Here is a 24025-nt window from a genome sequence, read left to right as displayed (position 1 = left end):
TTCACGGGGATATAAATATGTCTCCATAACATGTTGTGTTCGGAGTTTGTGGCATGTAACGACATTGCATGATGTTTAAGGGGCAGTCTCAGAAATGCTTAAGAGTTTCTATTTCTACCTGTTTGAGTTAACTTAAAACTTGTATTTGCAATATGTTATTAAATTACCTATTTTTACACAAAGCTTTTTGAATTTTCTAGGTGATAAAACAGGAGCAAGACCAGAGTAAGTTATAATTTAACTTAAAAATGTTTTAATTAAAGAGTTTTATTTATTATAGGCAGGTGGTATGGTTGAAAGAAAATGGAATCATATAGATATTTAGAAGAAATTTTTAACTGGTTTTGGTCAAAAATAAACTAATAAACATACTCTCTAGAAAGATTATTGGAAAGTCAAATCTTTAATTTTTAATTGTTAAGAAAATTCATAACTAATTTTTTCTGGGCAGTGGTTGACTCTCCCCCCGGATAACAAATAAATACAAATATATGTATGTATTTGTTTATTAAATACTGAACAGCTCATGGAACTTTACTCTTGAGCACTTTTTATGTATGTAAATGACAATATACATGTGCGAGTATATGTATATGTGTATATATACCTTTTATACAAATTACTATGCCAATACTATTCATTTCCTGATTATTAAGAGGAATAATAGCTTCCATATACATCATATATATGTTTGAAAATCATTATTTCTGTATTTTCTCACCTAATTTCTGTCATCTTATAGAAAGCCTCATAAATAAGTGATCAAGTTCACTCCTCCCAAACATCTTGTATATATTTTAGTCCTATTATGTAAATGAGGAAGCTGATCTATGACTGAACTCTAACTCAGGATTCCATTATAGTATGTCAAATTCCACTTATTCTTGTCCTTATTAAATGTTTTGATTCCTGTAAGGTATTCCTAGGTCTTATTTTGTTGAAGAACAAATTGAAGTTATAAAATAACAAAGTAAAATATTCTGTTCATCTTGTTATGCAGAGTTTTATAGGCTTTCTTTAATGAATGCTTTAATGTTTTTGAACAGAATAAAATGTCAATCATAGCATTTTTGAACCAGGAGGACCTTAGTTGACTATTCCGTGCAATCTATAGTATTTTCTGATTTTTTTTTCTTAAACATTTAGTCAAATTTATTTACATAGATGCCAATCTTAGAAATCTTCATATCTGATGAATTGTTAAAGTTATTGTATAGGTCAGGAAATGTATTATTCTTTACAAAGAATCAAAATCATACAAGCTGTGAATGGAAATATTTGCTTTATTTTCTTGCATCTTAACTATACTCTAGTAAAACTCATCTCTCAGCATTTTAAAATCTCACTGATTTTAATACATTTATGGCATTTTTCTTAGGGATAGTAAAGCACTGAAGGATGAAAATCTACCTCTTGTCATCTGCCAAGATGTTGAAAATCTCCAGTAAGTGTGTCAAATATAATTAGATAACTCATACAAGCAGAATGCTAGAGTGTATTTTAGGGGGAACATCTCTTTCTCCTAAATATTTTACCTCGGGTTTACATTCTGATGCCATAAGAAATTAGAGTGAACGCAGCACGACAGGAATTAAATTTCTGTAACTGCCATTTTGTGGAACAGCATGTGAACTATAGGGGCATTTTAAGTTTTTACTTCTTAAAACACTTGGACTGTGACGAGCCTATTAAAAAATGCACCTTTTTACCCGTGGGAAACAAAGGTATGGTTTGTTTAAACCCCATTTTGTTTTGGTTTTAAGGAAATTTGTGAAGGAACAGAAACAGGTCCAAGAAGAAATTAGTAGAATGTCTTCCAAAGCAATGCTGAAGGTACAAGAGGATATTAAAGCTCTGAAGCAGCTCCTGTCGCTGGCGGCCAGCGGGCTGCAGAGGAACACGCTCAGTATCGACAAACTGAAAATAGAAACCGCTCAGGTAAACGCGCCGTCATTTTGTCTAGGGCTTTTTTGTCTGTTTCTCATGAAGTAGGTCTTTTAAAATAAAGTTTAAAACCGTGTAGCTCATATACTCTTAATTTGCTATAATTATAACAGTTACTAGTTATTATTGAGTGTTTACTATGGATGAGGCAGTATTTTAAGCAATTTTTGTATGTGAGCCTTAAACTGGGGTTTTCGTGACAGCCCAGTGAGGTAGGTACTGTTATCTTCATTATGTAAATGTGAAAATAGGCAGAGAGCTTTGTGCGTAAGTGGGAGAGCTCCAATTCAGACCCTGGTAATCTAATTCGAGCTTATGCTGCTAACTGCCGTATTTCATAAGCATATGAGAGTGCCTGCTGGCTTGATTGGTTAAAGAGGAAAACAGACAGAAAAAAATATGTTTTTAATCTGTCGGTTGTTAAACAAAAATTATATCATGCTTTATAAATATTAAGTTATACTGATGACTTGCTAGTCTTAGGTAATAAAAATGGTATTGAGGCTCGTATCATCTGTCACTCTTGTCTATTTGGGTTTTTTTTTTTGACCCTGTGGTATAATATACAATATATGTGCAACATATAATATGTATTTCTTCTTAACGTGGGCTTATCATAGGGCTGTGTTTTTCATAAGAGAAGTGATAATATTTTAAGTAAAAGTTTTAAGTGTGTCTTTTTTAATTAAAATGTAATTGACATAACATTAATTTCAGGTATGCAGCATAACGATCAATATTTATCTGTGTTGCAAATTGATCACCACAATAAGCCTAGTTAAGATCCATCACCACAGATAGTTAAAAAAGTCTTCCCCCTGAGATAAGAACTTTTAAGATCTACTCTCTTAGCAACTTTCAAATATAGAACATAGTATTGTAAACTATTTTCATCATGCTATATGTTACATCCCTAGGACTTATTTATTTTATAACTAGAAGTTTGTATCTGCATAGGTGTTTTTAAGTCTACTATTGCATTAATACTTCATGATGTTTTTTAATAAAAATGTTGCTAAAATAGCTATTCTGAACTATGATGTTCAAAGGGAATTCAAAGGCTTTGTTTTCTGCTTTTAGATGTCCTAGTCACTTATAAATCCTTTGGTTAAATATGAATAAAGTATTCCCTCATGTTTCCTTCCTACTTATTCTTCCTTTATGTTTTCTAGGAGGAGGAAAATGTTAGTTATGCTTTCAGGCTGTGGAGAATGTTTAGATTCTGATTAAACATTACATATGTGAAATATGAAATTATATGGAAAAGGTTCTTAGCAAAGTAATAGAGGAGTCAGACTCAGGCAGAAGAGAAACAAGTGCTGAAATGGTGTCCATTGTAACGCCAGCACTGGGCGATTCCATCCACAGGTGTTTGCGGAATACCTGCAACGCTCCAGACTTCTTAATAGTCTTTTAGAGATAAAAAGACAACTCCAAAGGTACTAAAAAGTCTAGTTGGGGAAATGAAATAATAAAAGGTTGGGTAGAATATAAAGGTAGCAGATGAAGAAGGATATGAGTCAGAACAAGTTTCCTTAAGGAAAGAATCATCTGAGTGGAGGTTAGAAAATTTTATAGGAGATATCAAAGAAATTTGATCTAAGGTTATTTTTCAAATATACAGTAATTAGTGCTCTACTTGCTGTCTAGTGAATTATAAACTGAAAAAAAAAATGTTCTGACTCCACTAGTGAAGTAATTATCAATCTTATTTAAACCCAAGCCATTTCTTTGAAGAAAATGTTTCTTGGAAATATAAGCAATTCTGAGGTGAAGAGCGGTGTCGTGATTGTGTAGACCTTATGAAAGCGAAATCTTTTATATACATCGTATTTCGGTACATAACTCAAGCGTTTAAATAAGTAGGGTGGTTAAAGTTCTTTTGAGGTAGGGCTGATGCCAAACGATTTGTCGAAGCTGTTGCTGAGTCTGCATTCGGTGAACATTTTTAAGGATCTGTTATGGACAGAGCATTTCAACAGGCATTTGGAATCAAACACTTGACAATATTCTAGAGAGAGAGAGTCAGATCAGTCATGTGATATGTTCAGTACAAGGTATGATAGAGACACGAAGGGCTCAAGTGGACAGTTTTATCATTTGTCTAAAGTAGGAACCTTTGTGCTGGGTCTTGAAACATACTTAGGTATCCCCCAGGCTGGGAGGAAAGAGGATAACAAAGGCATGAAGGCAATAAATAGGCGTGTTTGAGGATCTTCAAGCAGTTTACTGTCAGAGGAGCACTGAGTGTGAGTCTGGGCCTGGCAAGAGTCAGTGCTCAGAGAAGTGGGCAGGGGGCAGAGTTCGCATAGTACAGACCTCTCCCGGGCATGTATCCTGGGGTTAGATAGGAAGAGTGGAAAGAGATGGAAGTAACAGACTTCGAGACTTAAGGGCTTGAGAGTAAAATGAAGGCAAGAGGTTGCTATAGGAAATATAAAGGTAAGATACTTTTTTTTTTCCCCAAGAAGGAAAACCTAAGAAAAGTGGTCAGATGATAGGAAGGTGCAATATAAAGAGTTAAAGCAGAGTATCAGTCTTAAAAACCCCTGACTAGAAAATAGGAATGGCATTGAAGAAGAGTTGAGGTGATTTAAGAATGGTTGAGTGTATAAGCTTTGAAAAAAACTGGACCGTTTAGGTTCAGTTCTCAGGCCTTCAAGCTATATGGCTTTGGGCAGATGACTCAATACCTCTAACTCCCATTTCTTCATCTGTAAAAAGGGAAAAAGCCCGTGGTATAGGCTTGTTACTGGGGATTAACCATGACGATGTAAGCAAAGCCTTTAGCATGGTGCTTGGACACAGTGAGTACCCGGAATGTTAACTGCCTGCCATCATCAGCCTCAGCGTTATTACTGCTACCTTCTGAGAGTATAGTTTGTCTTCTCTGCAAAGAGGTTTTAGTGGCTTCATCCATATTATGTCTTCATAGTACAACCCTCTAAGAATGGCATTGCTTGAAATTTCAAACCAGAGGTAGTTGGTAATTTTAGCCTAGCTTTTAATTGGCCCTTTTTTTTAAACCTCTGATGTATTAGGAGTTGAAGAACGCCGAAATAGCTTTAAGAACCCAGAAAACACCACCTGGACTCCAACATGAGAATGCAGCTCCAGCTGAGTAAGTTACTGGAATTTTTAAAACAGACGTTTCTCACACAGCATGGTACAAACAATATACAGGCTAGGGATTTTTAATTTACTAAAAAGCAAGCCTGGGTTAGTAAGCACTTCACATGAATTTTTAAATTTAATCCTCATGATAACCCTAAGAGGGTAGTTTATTCTCCCCATTTTATTGAAGGGTAAGTAAAGGCTAAGATCTGAGCTTTTAACCACTATTATGCCATTACACTTCATTTACATGTTACCTACGGGGTCTATTCCATTGTTTTTTTTTCAGTAGAAATTTACATTTTCACCCAGTAGTACTTTGTTTAAAATATTTTTGTGCTAGTCCGTCCTTAAACAGTGCGTATTAAATATAGTTTAACTCTCTTACTTATTTGCATAGCTGTTATTTACACAGGAAATAAATTATTAGGAGGAAAAATTAGAAAATGTACATAAGTAAAATTGAAAATAGTCCACCTGTGATTTCATCACCCAGCTTCATACATCCATCTAGTTATACATGTGATATATCCTGTCTCTTTTTATATCCTTTTGTATCACTAGAGATAGCAATAGCTAATAGTTTTCAAATGCTTACTGTATGCCAAGCAGTGTGCTCAGCACTTTACATGTTCTCTCATTTTCCGCAAGACCTCTAGAGCTGTTCGGTTCCTGTCTTAGAGATGAGCAGCCTGAGGCATGAGCCGGTGAGGCCTGTGCTTGTGAGTGCCAGAGAGAGGTCTGTTTGACTCCTACTCTCTCACTTTTCGATTTCTTTTAACTTTTTGTTATAATTTCAGAGTTACAGGAAAGTTTCAAGAATAAAACAAATTCTCATGGAGTATTCATCCAGGTGCCCTACACGTTAGCATTTTTACTGTTTTTGTTCCTTATTCTCCATGTGTACATAATATTTTTTTTTTCTCTGAAAAACTTAAGTACTTTAGTGTGTATTTCGTAAACATAAGGCTATTCTCTTTCATAACTACAGCACAGTGATCAAAACCAGGAATTTAACGACGACAGTGATATTCCTGTTGTTCAGATTAGCATGGGATGTGCTTCCTCAGTGGGCTTCCTCTAGTATTTCATCCCTGTGTTTTGTTCTTCATGCTGCCGTCAGAGCTAGTCTTGAAATAGGTTGACTCATCATTTTCCACTGCAAAAAGCTTTAGAATAACATTCAGACTGCTTGGCCTGCTATTCAAGTCCCCTTGCGGTATTTTTAGTTTATCAGTGGCATTTCGGGTTATAAGAACTGTAAGTACTTGGTTATAAAATCTGATTAACGGTTTCACTTTTTAAAAACTATTTTAAACTTATTTTAGACTTACAGAAAACTTGGTGGTACAAAGAACATTCTTAGATCCCTTACCCTGCTTCCCTAACTGTTAATGTATTGCGTAATCATAGTATAATTATCAAGAGCAGGAAATTAACATTGGCATAGATAATTAACCCAACTACAGAACTTAGTTGAATTTTGTTGACTTTTTCACTAATGTGCTTTTTCTGTTCTGGGAACATGTTATCTACTAATGTACTTTTTCTACTCCAGGATCCTATTCATATTGCATTTATTTGTTATTTCTACTTAATCTCTTCCAGTCGGTAACAGTTATTCAGTCTTTCCTTGTCTTTGATGACCTTGATACTTTTGAAGAGTATTAAATTACTTTGTAGATTATCCCTTAATTGGGATTTTTCTTGATCAGAGTAAGGATATGCATCTGTTTTTGATACCTTGGTAATTGATGAGTTTGAGTTTTTGTCTTAGTAATATCTGTGCCACTTAAATTATGCCATCAGACTAATTCAAAGTCTCTACTTAAATGGGGGCATATATTTATTTATTTGGTATTTTGAATGTAAAGAAAACGTTTTTCAAACTTTGATCTGAATTTGTATATGTTTTGATATAGCTACTTCAGAATCTTGGTTCAGCAGTTTGAGGTACAACTTCAGCAGTATAGACAGCAGATTGAAGAACTAGAAAACCATCTTGCCACTCAAGCAAATAACTCACATATAACTCCTCAAGGTAACATGCTTTCTGTTACTTTTGTATAGTAGATAACTACTAGTAATTATCTTGAGCTGCCATAAGAAAATTTCCTCAAAACTCCTTGATTAGATCTTTAATTCCTGTGAATATAAAATGCTTTATTTTGAATCGCTACCACACTGTCAATGGCAGAAGTCTGCGCTTCCCCTGCCTGCCTCCCGACGTGGACATCTTTCAGTGTGCTCATGCTGCTCAGTCTTCTCTCAGGCGTGGAGATGCTGATGGAGTTTTTTCCCCAACGCATTAGCTGTACCAAAAATAGAACTCAAGTAATAGAAAAATAATATTGATGGCGTTAATATATATATATACATATTTATGTGATAATATAATTTTCTTTTGTAGATTTGTCAATGGCTATGCAGAAAATTTATCAAACATTTGTAGCTTTAGCGGCACAACTTCAGTCTATTCATGAAAATGTAAAGGTAAGTTTTTATTATGAGTTCATCTATCTGTATATATAGACTCAAGTGGGATAAAAGTATTTATGCCTGTTATGGAAATAACTGAAATTACATATAAGTGAAAAAGACTTAAAACTAAAATAAGCCATGATCATGCTGTGAACAACTTTCTGTGTTCATATCATATTTTTTAGTGTCATTTTTAGTAGTTACGTAGGATGTCATTTTTTATGTGCATAATTTGTTTAACCCATCCTCTCTTGTTGGATGTTTAGTATTTTTCCATCTTTTTAAATAACACTAAAAAAGCACAACAGAATATAAACATTCTTAGTAGCAAAATTATTTTGTACTGCATTAAAAAACTTGCTTACATTTGTTCCTTCTAAATACAGGGAACTGTTTGTATTTATGAAATATTATAAATAAAATAATTTGTCACCGAATATTTAGAACCTTGTGTAATAATGGTAGTTTTTAAAATTTAAGTGAAATATGAAATACAAGTGCACTTTTTCCAATGAATGAAGCAAATTAAATTATTTACTGTATAGAGTCTAATCGAGATTACCGGATATTTTCATTTTTATTTTAATTCTATACCCGGTAACAATTTTTTAAAAAGTTAACCATTTAAATTACACCATTTTTGAAATGATAGCAAACTTTAGACCTTTTGCTTTAATACACTTAAAATTCTAAACCATATCTTTAAAATAATTTAATTTTAAAGGAGGAATTTTTATCAAATTAAAACCAAATTTTGTGTCTCTAATATTACTTTTTTAAGTGCTAAAGATGATTCTCTGTTGGCACTTTGTAGGCTTTGTTGTTCAGGTGGTTTTTCCATTAACTTTTATTAGGAAAGTTTTCAAATAGACACAGAAGTAGAACACTATTATAATGAATGCCCAGGTACTGACCACCTAGCTTTAGCTATTATCAAGATCCTGCTGGTCTTGCTTTATTAGTTCTCTACACAGGGATGCTTTTTTCCCCCGCAGTATTTTAAAACAAACCCTAGATTTGTCATTTGTAAATATACGTGCTTTTTCACTGGCGGGTTCTTTTCTCTGGTTTGAAAACTATCCTTTTTATGATTATAAAACAACAAAATAGAGATTTACACAAAGCAGCCCCAGATCATGTTGGATAAACTTGATAGGAAATTTTGGCCTACTCTTTTTTCTTTTTTTAATATACATTCCCTGAAACCAAAGGATCGGATCAGATTTGCTGTGTTGTCATTTGTTTTCAGCTGTATTTAGTGAGCAAACTATAATTTCTAGACTTTTTCACTAATAGAAATCTCAGAAGTGTATTTTTCTTCCTTTTATATTGTTTTTCATGAGATAGTCTCTTTAAATAGCCTTAAACTGCCTGCTCTAGCCAGGCTCAGTGACATTAACAAAATTGGACATTAATTATGAATTTTATGAATCATGGCTGATTTAAGGTCTGTTTTTTAAACTAATTGGCTTTTTCGTTATTTCTCAGTATTCGAAATAAAACTAAAATTAAGGGCTACCGATGCCAGACATTGTGGATATGTGTACATAATTACATAGAAAAGGGGATGATGGGCTTGGGGGAGATCATTTCTAATGAGATTTGTATTTTCTGTATCACATACCAGAATTCTGACTGCATTTTCCCCCAAGCTTCAGTTTTCGGCAGGCCCACATTAGTCCTTGCAGAGGTAGGAAAGTTTGAGACTGGAACATCTAATACTGACATCCACATAAAAGGAGATGATAGCTTTTAAATACTATAAATAGCAGTAAGATTTGTAAGTGCTCTACCTGTTGTAATCACAAAGCCTAAAATTTATTAATTTCTGCTAAGAACAAGTAGGAAATATGAAAAATCTATGTCTCTTCAAAAAGTGGTATAAAACTGATCTAGATTGGGTTAAACCTTCTTCAATGGAAGTACTTAATAATTCTGCTGTGAGAAGAATTCCTATTAAGAGTCTAAGTCAGGGCAGATTTTGCATTGGGTAAACCGGCCCATTCTATAAACTCAGTAATTTTTCTTTCTTACCCTTAAAATGTAAAGTCACCTTTTTTCTTCCTGTTTGCTTACACAAGCTCAACATGAGTCATTCTTATTGTAAAATAGTCAAAAACAATATTGATAAATTAAAGGCCCTCTTTGTATCATCCACGTTCTCTCTACTGAGGTAACATCTTGTTTTAACGTATGTCACTCAGTCCTTTAAGAAAAGATATTTAAAAATATTTATATACTTAATACTTTTTATTTTTCAACTTTTTTAATCTAAAATTTATCAAGAGTTTGGTCATGGTAGGGGAAAAGTCCATGAAAAACTGAAATATTTAAAACGATAGATACTGCTCTGCTTGTCTTAAAGCTTAGCTAACTCCTTTTAAAGAGGGTCTCATGAAGCCTGAATATTTTAAGCAGTTTATTGTAAGGACAAATGACAAAAATAGGAAAGAAAATATTAAAAGGAGTGATAGAACCTTCAAATTCATCCCTTCCCACACCATGCATTACTAGCAGTCTGATGTGCAATTTAGGCAGAATGCATAATACTGGCAGTGTGTTTGATGTGTGTTTGCTAACTTATTTCATCGTTATATTCATTCACTTATTACCAGAGTCAACATAGAATGTGATTAACCTTTTCTTTTTTAATTATTTTAGGTGCTCAAAGAACAGTACCTTGGCTACAGGAAAATGTTCTTAGGAGATGCTGTCGATGTGTTTGAAGCCAGGCGAGCAGAAGCCAAGAAGTGGCAGAATGCACCCAGAGTTACTACTGGACCCACCCCTTTCAGCAACATGCCAAACGCAGCAGCCGTTGCCATGGCTGCAACACTTACACAGCAGCAACAGCCTGCTACAGGTCTGAATGCATTCAAGTTATAGCTTCTTACTGTTAAAATGCAAAACATTTATGTGCATTTTTACAAGTCTTCCTTTTATGTTAGCACTGAAGAAATTTCTATGAATAGCTGTTCCAATACAATCTAACAATTGTGATGAACACAATTATAAACATATACCTGATAAAAAACGCAGGGTAGTCTTAGCAATAATTATACATCAATGAGATATTGAATATTGTGAATTTACTTAATGTTATTTGCTGTATTGCTATAAATACCCTTTAGAACATGGTGTTTCACTACTGAGTTCCATTTAAGAATAGCAGATTCTAAAATCGTGATTGTATCATTTATTTTAAAGTCAGATAATCTAGCCATATGTTGCATTTTTAATACATGGTACTGATAGATGGTGCATTCTTGTTTCCTCATACATAGTAATTACAATAGGCACATTCAGGAAGAAGTACATTTTTACTGACTCAAGGTGTGTTGAAGATCAGTTTTTATTTCTGTGTATAATGACTAGTAAGAGGAAGGTCCTCTCAACCAGGCTTGGAAGAAGGTACATGCTAGAATTATTTGTACCTTTTCAATGCAAACAGAACAGCAAGAGCAGGAAAAGATGTTTGGAGATGCTCTAGATTGAACATTAAGAAATATGAAGTGAAAAGTCGAGGAGATGAAAATATTTGGTGAGATATTGGAGAGCAGGTAATTTTAGTCTTTGACTTAATTCCAGTTGTAGTGAGAGAAAACATTTTTGTGGTCAGTTCCGCAGTGTTTAGTTTGGTCTCTTGTCTTCCAGAGATTGTTACCTGTCTTTTTACTCCTGCAGTTCCTCTTTTTGTCAGGCTCGAAGTTTGACATAGAAAAATAATAGTCTTAATGGATATCGATTTTTTTTTCTTTTTACTCATTGATAAATTTTCAAGTAATGCTTATTATTCTACAGCATGTGTCTTTCTGAGAGTTTCATATAGTCTAGTAGTAAGTTATAGTACAAAAAAAGTAGGAAAAAAAAAAGACATCTAGATTGCATTTGGGCTGCCTCCACAGGAGAGCAGTCTCCAGATCTCACTATTGGCAGTATAAAAAATTGTTCTTCACATTTGGAGGTGACAGAATTGAGTTTCCATCAGTAAACAGCTGGTGAAGGGTTTTTGCCCAATCCTGCACATTCCGTGGCTGGACCCCTGTGATACACGCATTGACTCGTGTAAGTGCTGTGTGACAGTTCTCCAGCTGGCTGGGGGGTGTGATTTTGTTCCCCAGTAACGGAGGGAAAAAGTCATGGGGTTGATTCCAAGTCATTATGGGGTTTTTGATTTCTATCAATCCCATAATTAGGAGCCTTAGTTCTCATGATTACTTAACCAATAAGTCAAACCAACCATAGTACCAATTTACTTTTTAGGGCCCGTGTCAATCCTAAAATAGATGAGATTATCATGGGTTTGTTAAGTGTTTTTTTGGGGGGGGGGCACATAAGACTTTCCATTTTAATAAAACTAGAGAGAAATTAATGATCTAAAATGTTATGCTATAAGTGAATTGTATTCTGTGTTACGCAGCTAAAACCGAAGCAAAATTACCTGTCCTTTTTTTTTTTTTTTTTTTTTAACATAGTCTAACGTGTAGGTTTTTTGCTCATTTTGGGCTTATGGACTTAGGAAGATATATGTTCATCCTATGACTAGGAGTGTTTGCTTTGTGCTTGGTTCCAGGGATATAGATGTAAACAATACAGATATGGTCTTTGCTCTCTGTGGCAGTGGAGAATACAGCTTGCTTTAGAGTAATCATGCTAAGGAGCCCTTTGCTCATATACTTTAATTCCGACTGTGACTTTTGCCAGGTTTAGGGGAAACTGACTGCTTTCTGTGTTCCCTGCAGTTTTGAAACCCACATAAGGGTTTTCTTATCTGGTGGCAGGAATTGTAATTTATCAACCTAAACAGTCTTACATTGTTTTCATCTTGAGTTGTGCACATTTTTAAAAATGAGAAGCATAACAGTCATAATCACAGTTTTGCATTGTTCTCTTTTTCCTTTTGGTTTTCGGAAGATCTCCCGATACCCACAGTCCATTCTTTTATGCCTCTGCCTGTTAGATTGTTAGTTATTTTAGTCCTGTCACCACTATAGCAAGATTTATGAGGTCAGTTAGATACGTACTCATTCTTTGAGTAACAGCCCATTTAGAAATGTCTCTATCAATTCCATCGTGCAGTGACTTATTTTTCATCTCCTGTGAGTTTGATGGAATCTTTTTTTAACTACCAGTAACAGATTTTAAAGACCATCTAGAAGAAGCTAGGTAAAGCTCGTGTGCTGTTTTTATATATCGCTGTCGATTTGTGTGGGATTTCAGTTGTCAGAGGGGTTTTGCTTTTTATTTACATGTGGATTTTGACTTCATTATTGTAAAAAAGCGGTTGGCTTCTTAGGCGACTATTACCTTCCGAAAGTGGTTTCTGTGTGGTCTTTCTTGGAGGTGGAGGTATGCAGTTAAGTGACTTCTTGACCATCTGTGATTTTTAATGAAAATGTGTAATAGAGCGTAGGCCTGTGTGATTTCTGGTTATTGCTTCTGAAGGCTGAAGAGAATTGATGAAAAACCAGCAGGCTCTTTAGGTATAAAGTGTCGGTACATGGATAAATTACATGTCGGTAGAGCTGAGCACACTTGTCCACTCGCCCGTGCTTCTGAAGCCTCTTAAAACGCTTTAGATTTACATTTAGGTTTTTCAGTATGATTTAACTTAGGATAGATTGTTTTAAGCTAATGTACTGCGATTAAGTTGCTGTTGTGTTTTGACACTTAAGAGTTCTTAATGTTTACATAAGACTTTTCTCGTATGACTTAGCTGCTGTTTTTAAGGAAAGCGGAGACGTTTTGTTAGGAATTCCTACTTTGTAGCTTTTAGTGTAGGTTTGGAATTTTAAGGTATAATGTTAAATAGGAAACTTTAAGTATTTTAGTTTCTTGTGGTTTTGTGATTTTGTTGTATTTAATAACCAAAGGAACATTCCCCATTAAATGAGTAGAGTAGAATTTTTTAAATTGGGGAAAAGGCATTTTTTTGTTTTCTAAGAAATGTCATTTTAAATATGACTTAAGGATAACCAGACTAATTACATTAGGTATTTTGAGTGATCATTGAAAATTATTAAAAATATTAGCACTTTAGTCCTTTTCCTGTGAATGCAATTTTACTTTAAAAAAAAAAAGTAGAATTTATTCTGGAAAATATGAATTACAGTATTAAACTTGATTTTGTTGTGTGTGACTATATCATACAGTAACTTTTGTAAAATGTTACTCTACATGAAGATTTCACTTTGGGCAGTCGTTGGGATATATTACTACTAACTTGGTTTTATTTATGGAACTAAGAGCCTCTCATTGAATGACTATTCAGATTTCAAAACAGACTTCTTGAATTGTTTACGTAACTTTTGCTTGAAGGATTGAGATTCTGTGCTTTCTAATAGTGAAACTAATTTATATGGTGGCCAGAGTGTAATATATGCTAATACTTTGGCATGGGAGATATTTATCATGAGTTTTTACTATTAAAAAATGTTATACATTTGCCTACTAGTTTTATAAATGATGTTGCCTTCAGAATTTGTGTGAAGGTACAAAACTCAAAATATCACGTACCTGTCTTGCAATGGAAAGTCTTGTCATCGTTAGAGTTCTTGATGACCTGTATCCTGAGTATCAGTGATTAGAGTTGCTCTTAGAAACAGACCCACACACAACAAAATGCATGTTATTTGAGTAACTCGTACAGCTTGTAGGGCTGAGGGCTGTGGTGTGCATTGTTCTTTCGGGTCTTCCACCAGCAGTGCCTCCTGTTAACGTGACAGTTAAGTCTCAACGTTAAAGAAACTGGACCTGTGTTTTCTACATATTCTTTGTGCTAAGAATAAGAAAGGAGTATGCTTGGTTTCTTTTTCCTGTAGTAACATTTTACAAAAGAGCTGCTAGGCAGGTATTTTATTCTCAAATTGATCTCGAACTGGATGTGAAAATTTAAATCCTTTTTTAACTTATTTTTTAATAATAGTATAAGAACTCTGGCTGCTATTGGTTCTTATTCTTAATTTTCTGGGTGGAAGCTATTTGGAAAGTCCAGTTTTTGTTCCAGTGTAGAAAATGTAGTTCTTCAGTCTTCTTTTCTTCGTTTTAATGCTTTATAATTTTACACTACCTTTTGAATATACAAACCTCATTCTTCATTGAACAACTTGAAGGCTTTGATTTCTTTGAAAATTTAAAAATTTCAATCTGTATATTACTTTGGCAGTTCCCTCAACTTTGAGATGCACTGATCACTGTGCTTGAAAAAGACAAGACTGAAGATTGTACTATGAAATTTATTGAATAGTTTTCATAAATTATTTATCAAATGAGAGATTTTTAGATTTTTGTAGTCTGCTTAGTTAAAAAAAAAGTGTAGTTAAAAAAGAGAGGCTAGTAAGTTTGATGCTATTGCCAAACAGACTCAGCCAAAATCTTTTAACCTAACAAATGGGAAAAGGACGACTAATGGTTTTGCATCTGAGTACATTTTCCAAAATGTTGGAAAGAAACTTCTGAATTGAAATCTTGAATGTATTGAATCTGTCAAGGTACACAGCGGTGCCTTTGTAAATGTTCGGTATCTCTTATTTAATCAGGTGATAAGTGGTGGAATGTAGCAGAGCTTAACAATAGAACTCAATTATCACTTTTTGTGAACAAGTTGGAATTGTCATGTTACTGTGTAATTGATTTGCTTTAAAATGAACAATAAATTTAATAAAATAAAACATTGTCTTGTTTTTTATCTATTTATTGTATATATATCATTTATATTTCATTTAAGAAATCATGCCTAGTTTTTGGGTACTTACTCTTATGAAGTAACATGATAGTTTGCCATGTTAGCGTCAGTCTCTTTTGATCAATTGAGACTTGACTCTAACGGTACGGAGTTTGTTTTAAAAAGAAAAAAAGTAAAAACCTTTACTGATTACACTAATTTTATCAGAAAACAAGTGGGGAGCTCTAAAATCATTCTAGAACTAAAACTAAAAGAACTATAATTTACAATACATTAAAGATTTCAAATTATTTAGCAGATTAAACTAACATTCATCTTTCAATGAAGTAAGCCTCTTTTAATTGTCTAGTTTGAATAAGCTAATTAAAAATTCTTTTGGAATAGGTAAATCACTCGGGACAGATACATTAGGCTGGGGAGACATCCTGAAAACTAAGTTCTAGCAAACAGATTTGTTCAAAGTAATCACTGTTCATTTAAAAAATAACTTCATAAACTTTAATCTTGAAAGAGTAAGGCAGATTTGTTTTTTCCCCCTCCCATTTTTTTTTTTTTTTTTTTTTTATACCAGGGCCACAGCCATCTCTGGGAGTTAGTTTTGGAACGCCATTCGGCTCAGGTATTGGCACTGGCTTGCAATCAAGTGGCTTAGGTTCTTCAAACCTTGGAGGTACACTTTAACTTTTCTAATATTGCATTGGACTATATACATTTGAGTTGATATTAGTCTGTAAAAAATTTCTAAGGGGATCTACTATTTTGGAAGTTAAGGTTCCATCTGGCAGAAATGATTCTCCAAACATAATCAGTGCTTTCTAGTATTAGATTTAGAACCTAAAAAATCATTCCATCTGTGGATAGTAGATATTAAAAAGCATTAAAATTAAGTGATAGGGATAGTCATATTTTCAAAGCAATATGCTAAAATGTGAACTTTTAAAATAACTTAGTTTTAATAAATTTAACAAACTTTAAAAAAATAAGTAGTCTTAACATCAGTTGGGAGTCCAGACTACTTATGGATATACGTTCTCCTAATCATCTCTTTCGAAAATGAACACTTTAAATGGGGAAATAACTATTATTAAAAGTTGAACAGCTTGACTCTATCCATTCTTAAGCACTTTGGGCATATTTGCCTATATACATACTTGCATACTTAAGCAGTTAAGTTTGCTAATTTCATAAGTTAACTCTAGTAAGGTAAGTCAGCATAAACATCATTCTAAATACAAATGTGTTCATAACTGTCTGGTGTGGATAATTGAAAGTTGCTTGTATTTTTACAAGTACATTGTCATAATGAATAAGTTTCCCTTATTTCCACTAAAATATGAGAGGAAGCCTATACGTTATTATGATTACTTAATATAGTAGACTATTGGGAATTACTAGAATTATGACAACAGAATTCCTATTATCTATACTCCAATTTACCATCATATTTCTTAGAAGCAATAATGCTATCAAACTCAATATTTTAGATAAGCTAAAGTAGCCTAAGAAGAATTGGAATTTCATTTTTAGAGCACTTGGCTTTTAGGAGAGTGGAAACAGGTCTTCAGGTGCTTAGCAGAATCTCCTCTTGAATTTTGTGTGATGATGAAATATGTTTGTTTAAATTGTGATGATCGTATCATTAAGAGAAAGCCGTGATACTGCATTCATGATTGCTCATTGTTGCTTTGGCTGGTCCTATGGCCGGAGCCTTCTGTTAACTAAGGAGCTTTAAAGTGATTGACTAGTTATTGACTAGTTATGCAGTTTTTCAGTGGTAGAGGTTTTTAAGTGAAAATTTTTTGGTAAAAAAAGCTTAGTAAAATCACCTCATACTTTGTGTTTAAATTGTGATGCATGTCATGCTTATTTATGAACTTAGTCTTTTTTTTTTTTTTTTGCAAAGTGAAATAAACCAAAGTTGATATATCTATTTGATTAAAATGCTTGAAGGGTCACTAAAATTTCTAGTTCATTTGGGAGAGAAAATACTAAAATAATCTTGTTTTTTATGGCCTGTTTCTTTAAAAATTAGTGATAGGTATAAATTTCGTCTAAATACATACAAATGTTTTATTGAATTAATCTAGTTCTTCCAGAAGTCGTAGGCCAAGGAGTAAGTAGCAGGTTTCCTTCATGAGGCCGTGGTTTTCAACACTGTATTTGTTAGACCTTTGATGATGTTAGGTTTTGCTTGCCAGTGTCCTGCAACCTGTGTTTTACCTGCCGTGTGTATTTCTCTATCACCCTCCCACTAGGATTTGGAGCTAGCTCTGGTTTTGGATGCAGCACCACAGGGGCCTCCACATTTGGATTTGGAACAACAAATAAACCCTCAGGAAGTCTTAGTGCAGGTTTGTGTGTTTCAGCCTGAATTTCAGACACATTTCAAGGTGCAAAGTATTTCACTTAAAAGGATAAGTATCGTTATTTCCAATATACAGAAAATATCCCTGATGTAGTTCCTGTGCCCCGGACAAAGCATGCAAGCCTAACTTTCTAGCTTTATCTCTCTTATAAGCTAAAGGTCAGATTTATAAAATATTTCTAACAAGACTTACTGGTTTGATATAATAAATGATTATATCCTCTCTTAACTAAGCAGAGCTTCTTTTGAACCCAAAGATAATTTTCTTCATTATTACAAAAACGAACCCATTGTTGTTTACATTTTAACCCAGTTTTTATCATTATTCATTCAAGAGAATGATTTCCAAAGAGATGTTCTCTAGTTATAAGTCCCATCTTACAAAACAAATGATGATTAATTGGATTCTTTGTTTATTTTTGAAATAGGTATAATCTTATGACTCTTCCAGTAGAAAATTCCAAATTCCATCTAATTTTGCACTTTTTCTGTATTTGTAAATAATGGCTTGTTTTAATGTGCAAAGTCTAAAAGAATGACATAATACCAATTAAATTGTGTTTAAGGGATTTTGAAAAACATTTCATTTAATATTAAGTAGTGCGTAAAATCAAGAGTATCCAACAGAGTAGGATAGTAGAATTCAGTGGTATCATGATTCTCTTATAAACATGTTAATATTGAACTAGGCAGTAACCACACTGGATCTTAATCATGCGAGGGCTCCTATAAAATCGAAACAATAGGTACCGTTCTTCGGTGTGTTCATTGTCCTGAAAATCGTGGGATGTGGTTTTCTTGGAGGACTTCACGTTGCAAGGAGGGAATCCAGCAGTTGTGAAAGTCTTCTGCATGTGGGAGTATGTTTCTGAAGGGGCTGAGGAGGAAGGCACGTTGGCATATCGAAGTAACAGGAAGGCGTCTGGTACCTCGAAGTCTTCTGTAGATTTCAGTTATTTGTGCTAAGTTTCTCTTTTGAGCTGGATCACTAAACTTCCGTCTTTAAAGGTGCCCCTTAGTTGTTTGCTAAATTATCTTTCTGTAAAATTGCATGTTAGAAATTTAGGGTTATAAGATATTTATTGTTTATATAGATCATATATTTTTTCAGCTAGAAATTTGCCTCTCATCCCCATTTTTTTATATTTGTTTTTGTGACCTAACTTCTGATCTGAATATTCTCTTCCCTAAACATAAGGCTTTGGCAGCTCAAGTACATCTGGGTTTAACTTCAGCAATCCTGGCATCACGGCATCAGCTGGTTTGACATTTGGGGTGTCCAATCCTGCCTCTGCAGGTTTTGGAACAGGAGGACAACTCCTTCAGTTGAAGAAACCTCCAGCTGGAAACAAAAGAGGAAAAAGATAAACATGGGTTGATGTGTTGAGAGAATCCGTAGCGGCATCGTTCATTCTATGAGTCTATTTTTCTAAAATCGATGCAGTGATTAAATTGCATCCCAGGAGATTTCTAAAGTTTTGATATTTTTCCCTACTCTGGTGTTTGAACTTTGTTCTTTATTTGCCATGCTAAGTATCTTTTTTCTTGTGATTTTGAAACCCAGTTGTATATTTTCCATTATTTTGGTTCTCAGTGTAAGAAATGTTCTGATTATATCACTGGTTGGTAAAACCTACTATTTAACCTAGTGTTAATAGCTATGTTTTTGTTGATAGTGTTTACATTATGTGAATATATGCACATGTGTTTCCTATACGGATGGTATGAATTCTAGGGCCTACACAGGAATCATTTGGTTCCTTGGTAAAGGCCTTTTGAACTGCAGGGCATCTTGTGAATATGTATGTAAATATATACAGAATAATACACACAATCGTGTGTGCATATAGAATATATATTTACAGATCTACAACTTTTGCCTCAGACTGTTCCTTTTTCTAAGGGTATTGCATTTTTCACCTTTTAATTGTCAGATCCTCAGTGCTATAGAATGATGAGCTGGAGGAACCAGGTCGTCGCAGTTACTTGCTCAGAAACGCAGTGAAATGGTTACTGGTGTAAATATTTGGCCGACTCCACTTCATTTCCCCTAGGCTTTTCCATTTTTGTTCTCTACCTTAATCTTCAGCAACTGCTCTAAATGAGGAATGCTGTAAAACTCATCAGACAGATTCGAACAACTTTTATTATCCTGTATGTCCTCATATTGCCTATATGAGAAGTCTTTTCGTATCCAAGACGTACCCTCAAGAGCATATTTGAGCTCCAGACCGGTGTTCTGGGCGTGAAGAGCTGTTAAGCCAAATTGATTCTATGCAGGTGAAGGATGCACTATGACTTCAGTGGAGACTTTTCTAACTTCCAGTAGCAGAGTTCTTCCTTTTAGGGCTATTGATACTGACACCAAATGGAGTGGCTTATCAGCCTCTTAATGTCTTAAGTAAGTGCTTAATTTGGAATAGAGAAACAATATATTTTAAGAAAAAAGGTATTCTTTGTAGCAACTGTAACTTATCCCATTTTAACAGTGAACAGAGCTCCAAGTGTAGGTGTGTCAGGTGCATCTGTGTAATATTTGTCTATATTAGTGTTAGTGACATAGAGTGGTGAAAAAGAGCCCTTGGAAAGAGATCTGCCTTAGCCACGATTTCAGACAGAAACCGTTAAGTAGACCTGTTTATCTTTCGAGTACAGTTTTCAAATGGGATGTGAACATGGAATTTCAATGAAAATAGTTTAATTTTTTATACGGAAGGTTTTGTACCTAATGTGCATCAAGTGAATATTTTCAGAGGCATTTCACCAAGCCACCTTTTTTTTCTACAGTAGGTATTGCGTATATATGTGTATATATAGATAGATATATACACACACACATATATTTTTAGTATAATGTTGGGTTTGATTATAAAAGTGTTGTCAAATCTGTTTTTATTTATCCGCATAAAGCAATGATTGGCTTTTTGGAATTGAAATTTTTGCGCCTTGATGCATTAACATAAGGAAAATGCTTTGTTTTTGGGCTCTAAAGCTGTTTTTATTTTTGCACTCTTCTCTAATACTGCAATCCCCAGATCCAGGTTTTGGGGAAGGACAGGAAAACGTGATTTTTGTGTTTTGAATTACTGTCAGAATTAAATACACAGTTGCAACAAACTTTTTTAAAAGGACATTGCATTGTACTGCAAAAATCTGAGTATTTATATTTCTTGTTTTTTTCTTTATATATTTTACATTTTAATATGTTGAACCACTGGAAATTTGCAACAGATAAATTTGTGGTAGTTTAAATGTGCTGTCATCGTGTCCATTGTCTTCACTTTGTCCAGAGCCTGTCGTTAAGGAAACAATAAACTCTCTCGTGTCAGTTGCCTTGAATCTTCATAGGTGTCAGGAGTTATTCTTAATATGGAATTTTCTAATTACTGCTCTTTATTCTTTATTTCTAATCATTGGTTTACACATTTAGCTTTTTTTTTTTTTTTTTTTTTTTTTTTTAAACTGAAGGCAACACAAGAAGGTGTGAGTGAAATGTAAAGTCTCTTTCAATGCCTAGACCTTCATCCAGCCTTCTTCCCCCGAGCGTTCACTCCTTTTGGTTTGGTGTATGTCCTTCCGGACCGTTTTTAAAAAACACTTTTTTCAGCATATGTGTACAAATGTTCAAACTCCTGTTTCTCTTTTCTCCTATTTGCTCACATTTTATCATTCTCTCATATCCCTTTAAAAAACAAAAAGACAAATGGGTTAAAAATCTATGTATTCTGTGACTTGCTTTTTCCCCTTTAATGATGTATCATTGACATCTTCCCATGTCAGTTTATGCAGATTTACTTTTTCCATACTCTCCTATAGCGAGGAAGTTCGATGATTTGTTCTGACTAATACCTGCTGATGGGCAGTTTGGTTCTTCCCAGTTTTTTAATGTTATAGAAGAAACTGCAATGATTCTTTGTGCTTATGTTTAACGTTTCTTTAGGATTGATTCTAGAAGAGGAATTGCTGAAAAGGCATAGAAATTTTGTTTTAATATCTGACTTCCTTCCAAAAATGCTATGTAAATATACACTTTTGCAGTGTATATGAGTACCCATTTCCCAGCAGTCTCTAACCTTTGATATTATCACTCTTAATAAATGCTTGTGAGGTTGAACTTTTTAATATATAGACATTATCCACATGCATGTTAAGTTGCATGTTAATATTCTTTGTCCATTTCTAAACCAGGTTATTTAGGAGTTTTTTCTTAATAATTTGTAGGATCTCTGTAGATAACGGATATTAACATTTTCTTGTGAGGTAGATTGAATTCTGGAATCAGCTGAGTTCAGACCCCTCCCTTGACCCCGTGTGATCTTGGGCTTGTTAGTTAGCTTTCCTAGACCTTAGCTTCATCATCTGAAAAGGGGATAATAAAAATGAAAAATTGTATTAATGATTATGCATTTGTGTAGCATAAGCTCCTGAGTCTTCACAGGCATTTACCGTCCCTGCACCAGTAACCGCTGCTTTAATTACTGTAGCCGGATGCTTTGTTTCGGTCCCTGATAGGGAAAGCTGCTCTCGTCGTTCTGGGGGTTGGAGGGAGTGCCATTCCAGGACACTTGCTCTCTTTACGATGAGCTTCAGTGCCCATTTTGTCAGGTTTTAGTTTTCTTAAAACCCTTTTGGGATTTTGATTGGATATATACAAATAAAACACAATCTGGGAAGATTTGGCATCTTAATACATACAGCTTGGTATGTGCATTTATTGGGTCTTTTATTCCTTCAGCAAGGTTTTACAGTGTTTATTAGATTCTTGGTTAATTGTTTTTCCTGACAGCATCTTGATTCAATTTCTGAGTGTGGATTTTTATCCTGTAGCTGGTAAAAGGCCATTTTCGTTATTACAAATGCAGATTACGTGTTCTTTTGTGATAATATAGCGAGCCCAAGTTAGTGTCTTACTAGTCTCAAATAGTGTTTTTTGCAACAAAGGAATTTGGACAGTGCCTTTAGAAATATTGTAATGAGATTTGTGTGTGTGAAATATTTATGTTCGAATGGGCTGTCACAAGATACGGCGTTGGCATCCCCTCCCTCCATGCCCCGCCCCAGCCACTCACTGTGAGTAAGCCTGGCCGCACTGTACTTTTCGGGGCATACCTCACAAGGTTGTTACTTTGGGGACACGCCCCTGGGGCTTGCTAACACAGGGCCAGTGAGTGTCCTGGGAAATCTGAGCCGGAGGGCCTAATTCAAATCACATTCATAAAGTCATACTGTGATCTTTGCCTATCAGGTATCTCCCATTGTTGAGCATGTAGTCTGTCCTGGGCACCACACCGGACCTCTATAAACTTGACCTTGTTTAATCTCAATATACCCTATAAAGCAGAGGGTTAGGCAGTTTGCTTGAGGTCACATGGTATTTGTCTGTGATACAGGAATAGTGCACTGGCTTTCATGCCTAACTTCTTAAAGGCATGGAAGGTTGTGTGATTACGTTATTTATATGGTGAAATCGTAAGTATATAATAGACTATATATAGGTAAGGTAAGTACAAAGGGCATGGGACTTGAGGGACAATAGTCGTATCTAGACTGGAAAGAGTGTTTGAAGAATCAGAGGCCAGACTGGTCTAGCCATCTTTGGCCTTTGCTCACTATTTGCCCGTGAGAGGTTCATGGGGGACAGCTGGCCGTCCCAGCATGGGCATCCCTGCTCACCTTGGCAAGGGTGATGGGGGCAGTGCTGGCTATCGGAACCTTAGGGACCGTCAAGAAGTTGTTAATAAGAAAACCTTCGCAGGAAGGCTTACCCAACTCCTGGAACCCAAAAGAACACGCTGTTTGCTCAGACTCCCTGAGGCTGGTCCTTTTCTTGTGGTACAGATGGGTGAGTCTCAACTGGCCCAAGAAAACCATTGGGTACAGGGGCAAGACACTGTAGGTACGAACACTGCAGCAGGTAGAAGAAAGGGGTTACTGGAAAAAGTGGTCGCGGCCCAGAATGTTTTTTGCCTTTCCCACTCATTCAATCTAATGTACTTTTTCTCTTGTGCCCCATCTGTCAATAACAATAACCACCAACTACCAGGCTCGCAAAGGTGCCAGAAGAGTGGGCTGTAGATCTAACTTGCAGAGAACTTGTCTTTGTCATCCTCACCCCTCTTTGAATCCCCTGGTAGCAAGTCAGTTTGGTTCAGTGAACATTTATTAATGTTTGCTACGTGTGAGTCACTGCTGGGAGCACAGAGGGTTCCAGGCAGGGGTAAGATATTGTCTACGCTCAGAGATGCTCAGAAATCAGTAACATTAGCTCACACTGAGTGCTAAGTAGAGGCCAGGGCCAACTCTCAAGAGCTTTCAATGTATTGTCATTTAATCCTCAGTCCTTTGACATGGATACTAATTATTTTTACAAGTGAAAAAAAAGAAAAACAGGCACAAAGAAGTTAAATAACTTAGCATCACTCAACTACCAAATGGAT

General features: G+C 34.9%; 1 protein-coding gene across 4 annotated transcripts in view; it reads left to right on the top strand.

Moving 5' to 3' along the window:
* Nucleotides 1–24025, top strand: part of NUP58 (nucleoporin 58) — a 51209-nt gene that overhangs the window by 15141 nt on the left and 12043 nt on the right. For 2 of the 4 annotated variants that reach the window (XM_016165130.2, XM_016165132.2), the window contains 10 exons: nucleotides 201–225; nucleotides 1379–1444; nucleotides 1764–1938; nucleotides 4986–5065; nucleotides 6981–7099; nucleotides 7469–7551; nucleotides 10201–10402; nucleotides 15795–15893; nucleotides 17479–17574; nucleotides 18787–21042. In XM_016165130.2, the coding sequence (XP_016020616.1) occupies nucleotides 201–225; nucleotides 1379–1444; nucleotides 1764–1938; nucleotides 4986–5065; nucleotides 6981–7099; nucleotides 7469–7551; nucleotides 10201–10402; nucleotides 15795–15893; nucleotides 17479–17574; nucleotides 18787–18956 (1115 nt within the window). In that variant the 3' untranslated portion in view covers nucleotides 18957–21042. Of the gene's footprint in view, nucleotides 1–200; nucleotides 226–1378; nucleotides 1445–1763; nucleotides 1939–4985; nucleotides 5066–6980; nucleotides 7100–7468; nucleotides 7552–10200; nucleotides 10403–15794; nucleotides 15894–17478; nucleotides 17575–18786; nucleotides 21043–24025 lie in introns of those variants that run through there. The other 2 variants (XM_016165129.2, XM_016165131.2) reach the window with 1 other exon arrangement.

Source organism: Rousettus aegyptiacus, unplaced genomic scaffold, assembly GCF_014176215.1.
Source record: "Rousettus aegyptiacus isolate mRouAeg1 unplaced genomic scaffold, mRouAeg1.p scaffold_m13_p_11, whole genome shotgun sequence".
Taxonomy (NCBI): Eukaryota; Metazoa; Chordata; class Mammalia; order Chiroptera; family Pteropodidae; genus Rousettus; species Rousettus aegyptiacus.
The sequence above is the reverse complement of the archived record's forward strand: the minus strand, read 5'-3'. Positions and strand labels throughout refer to the sequence as shown.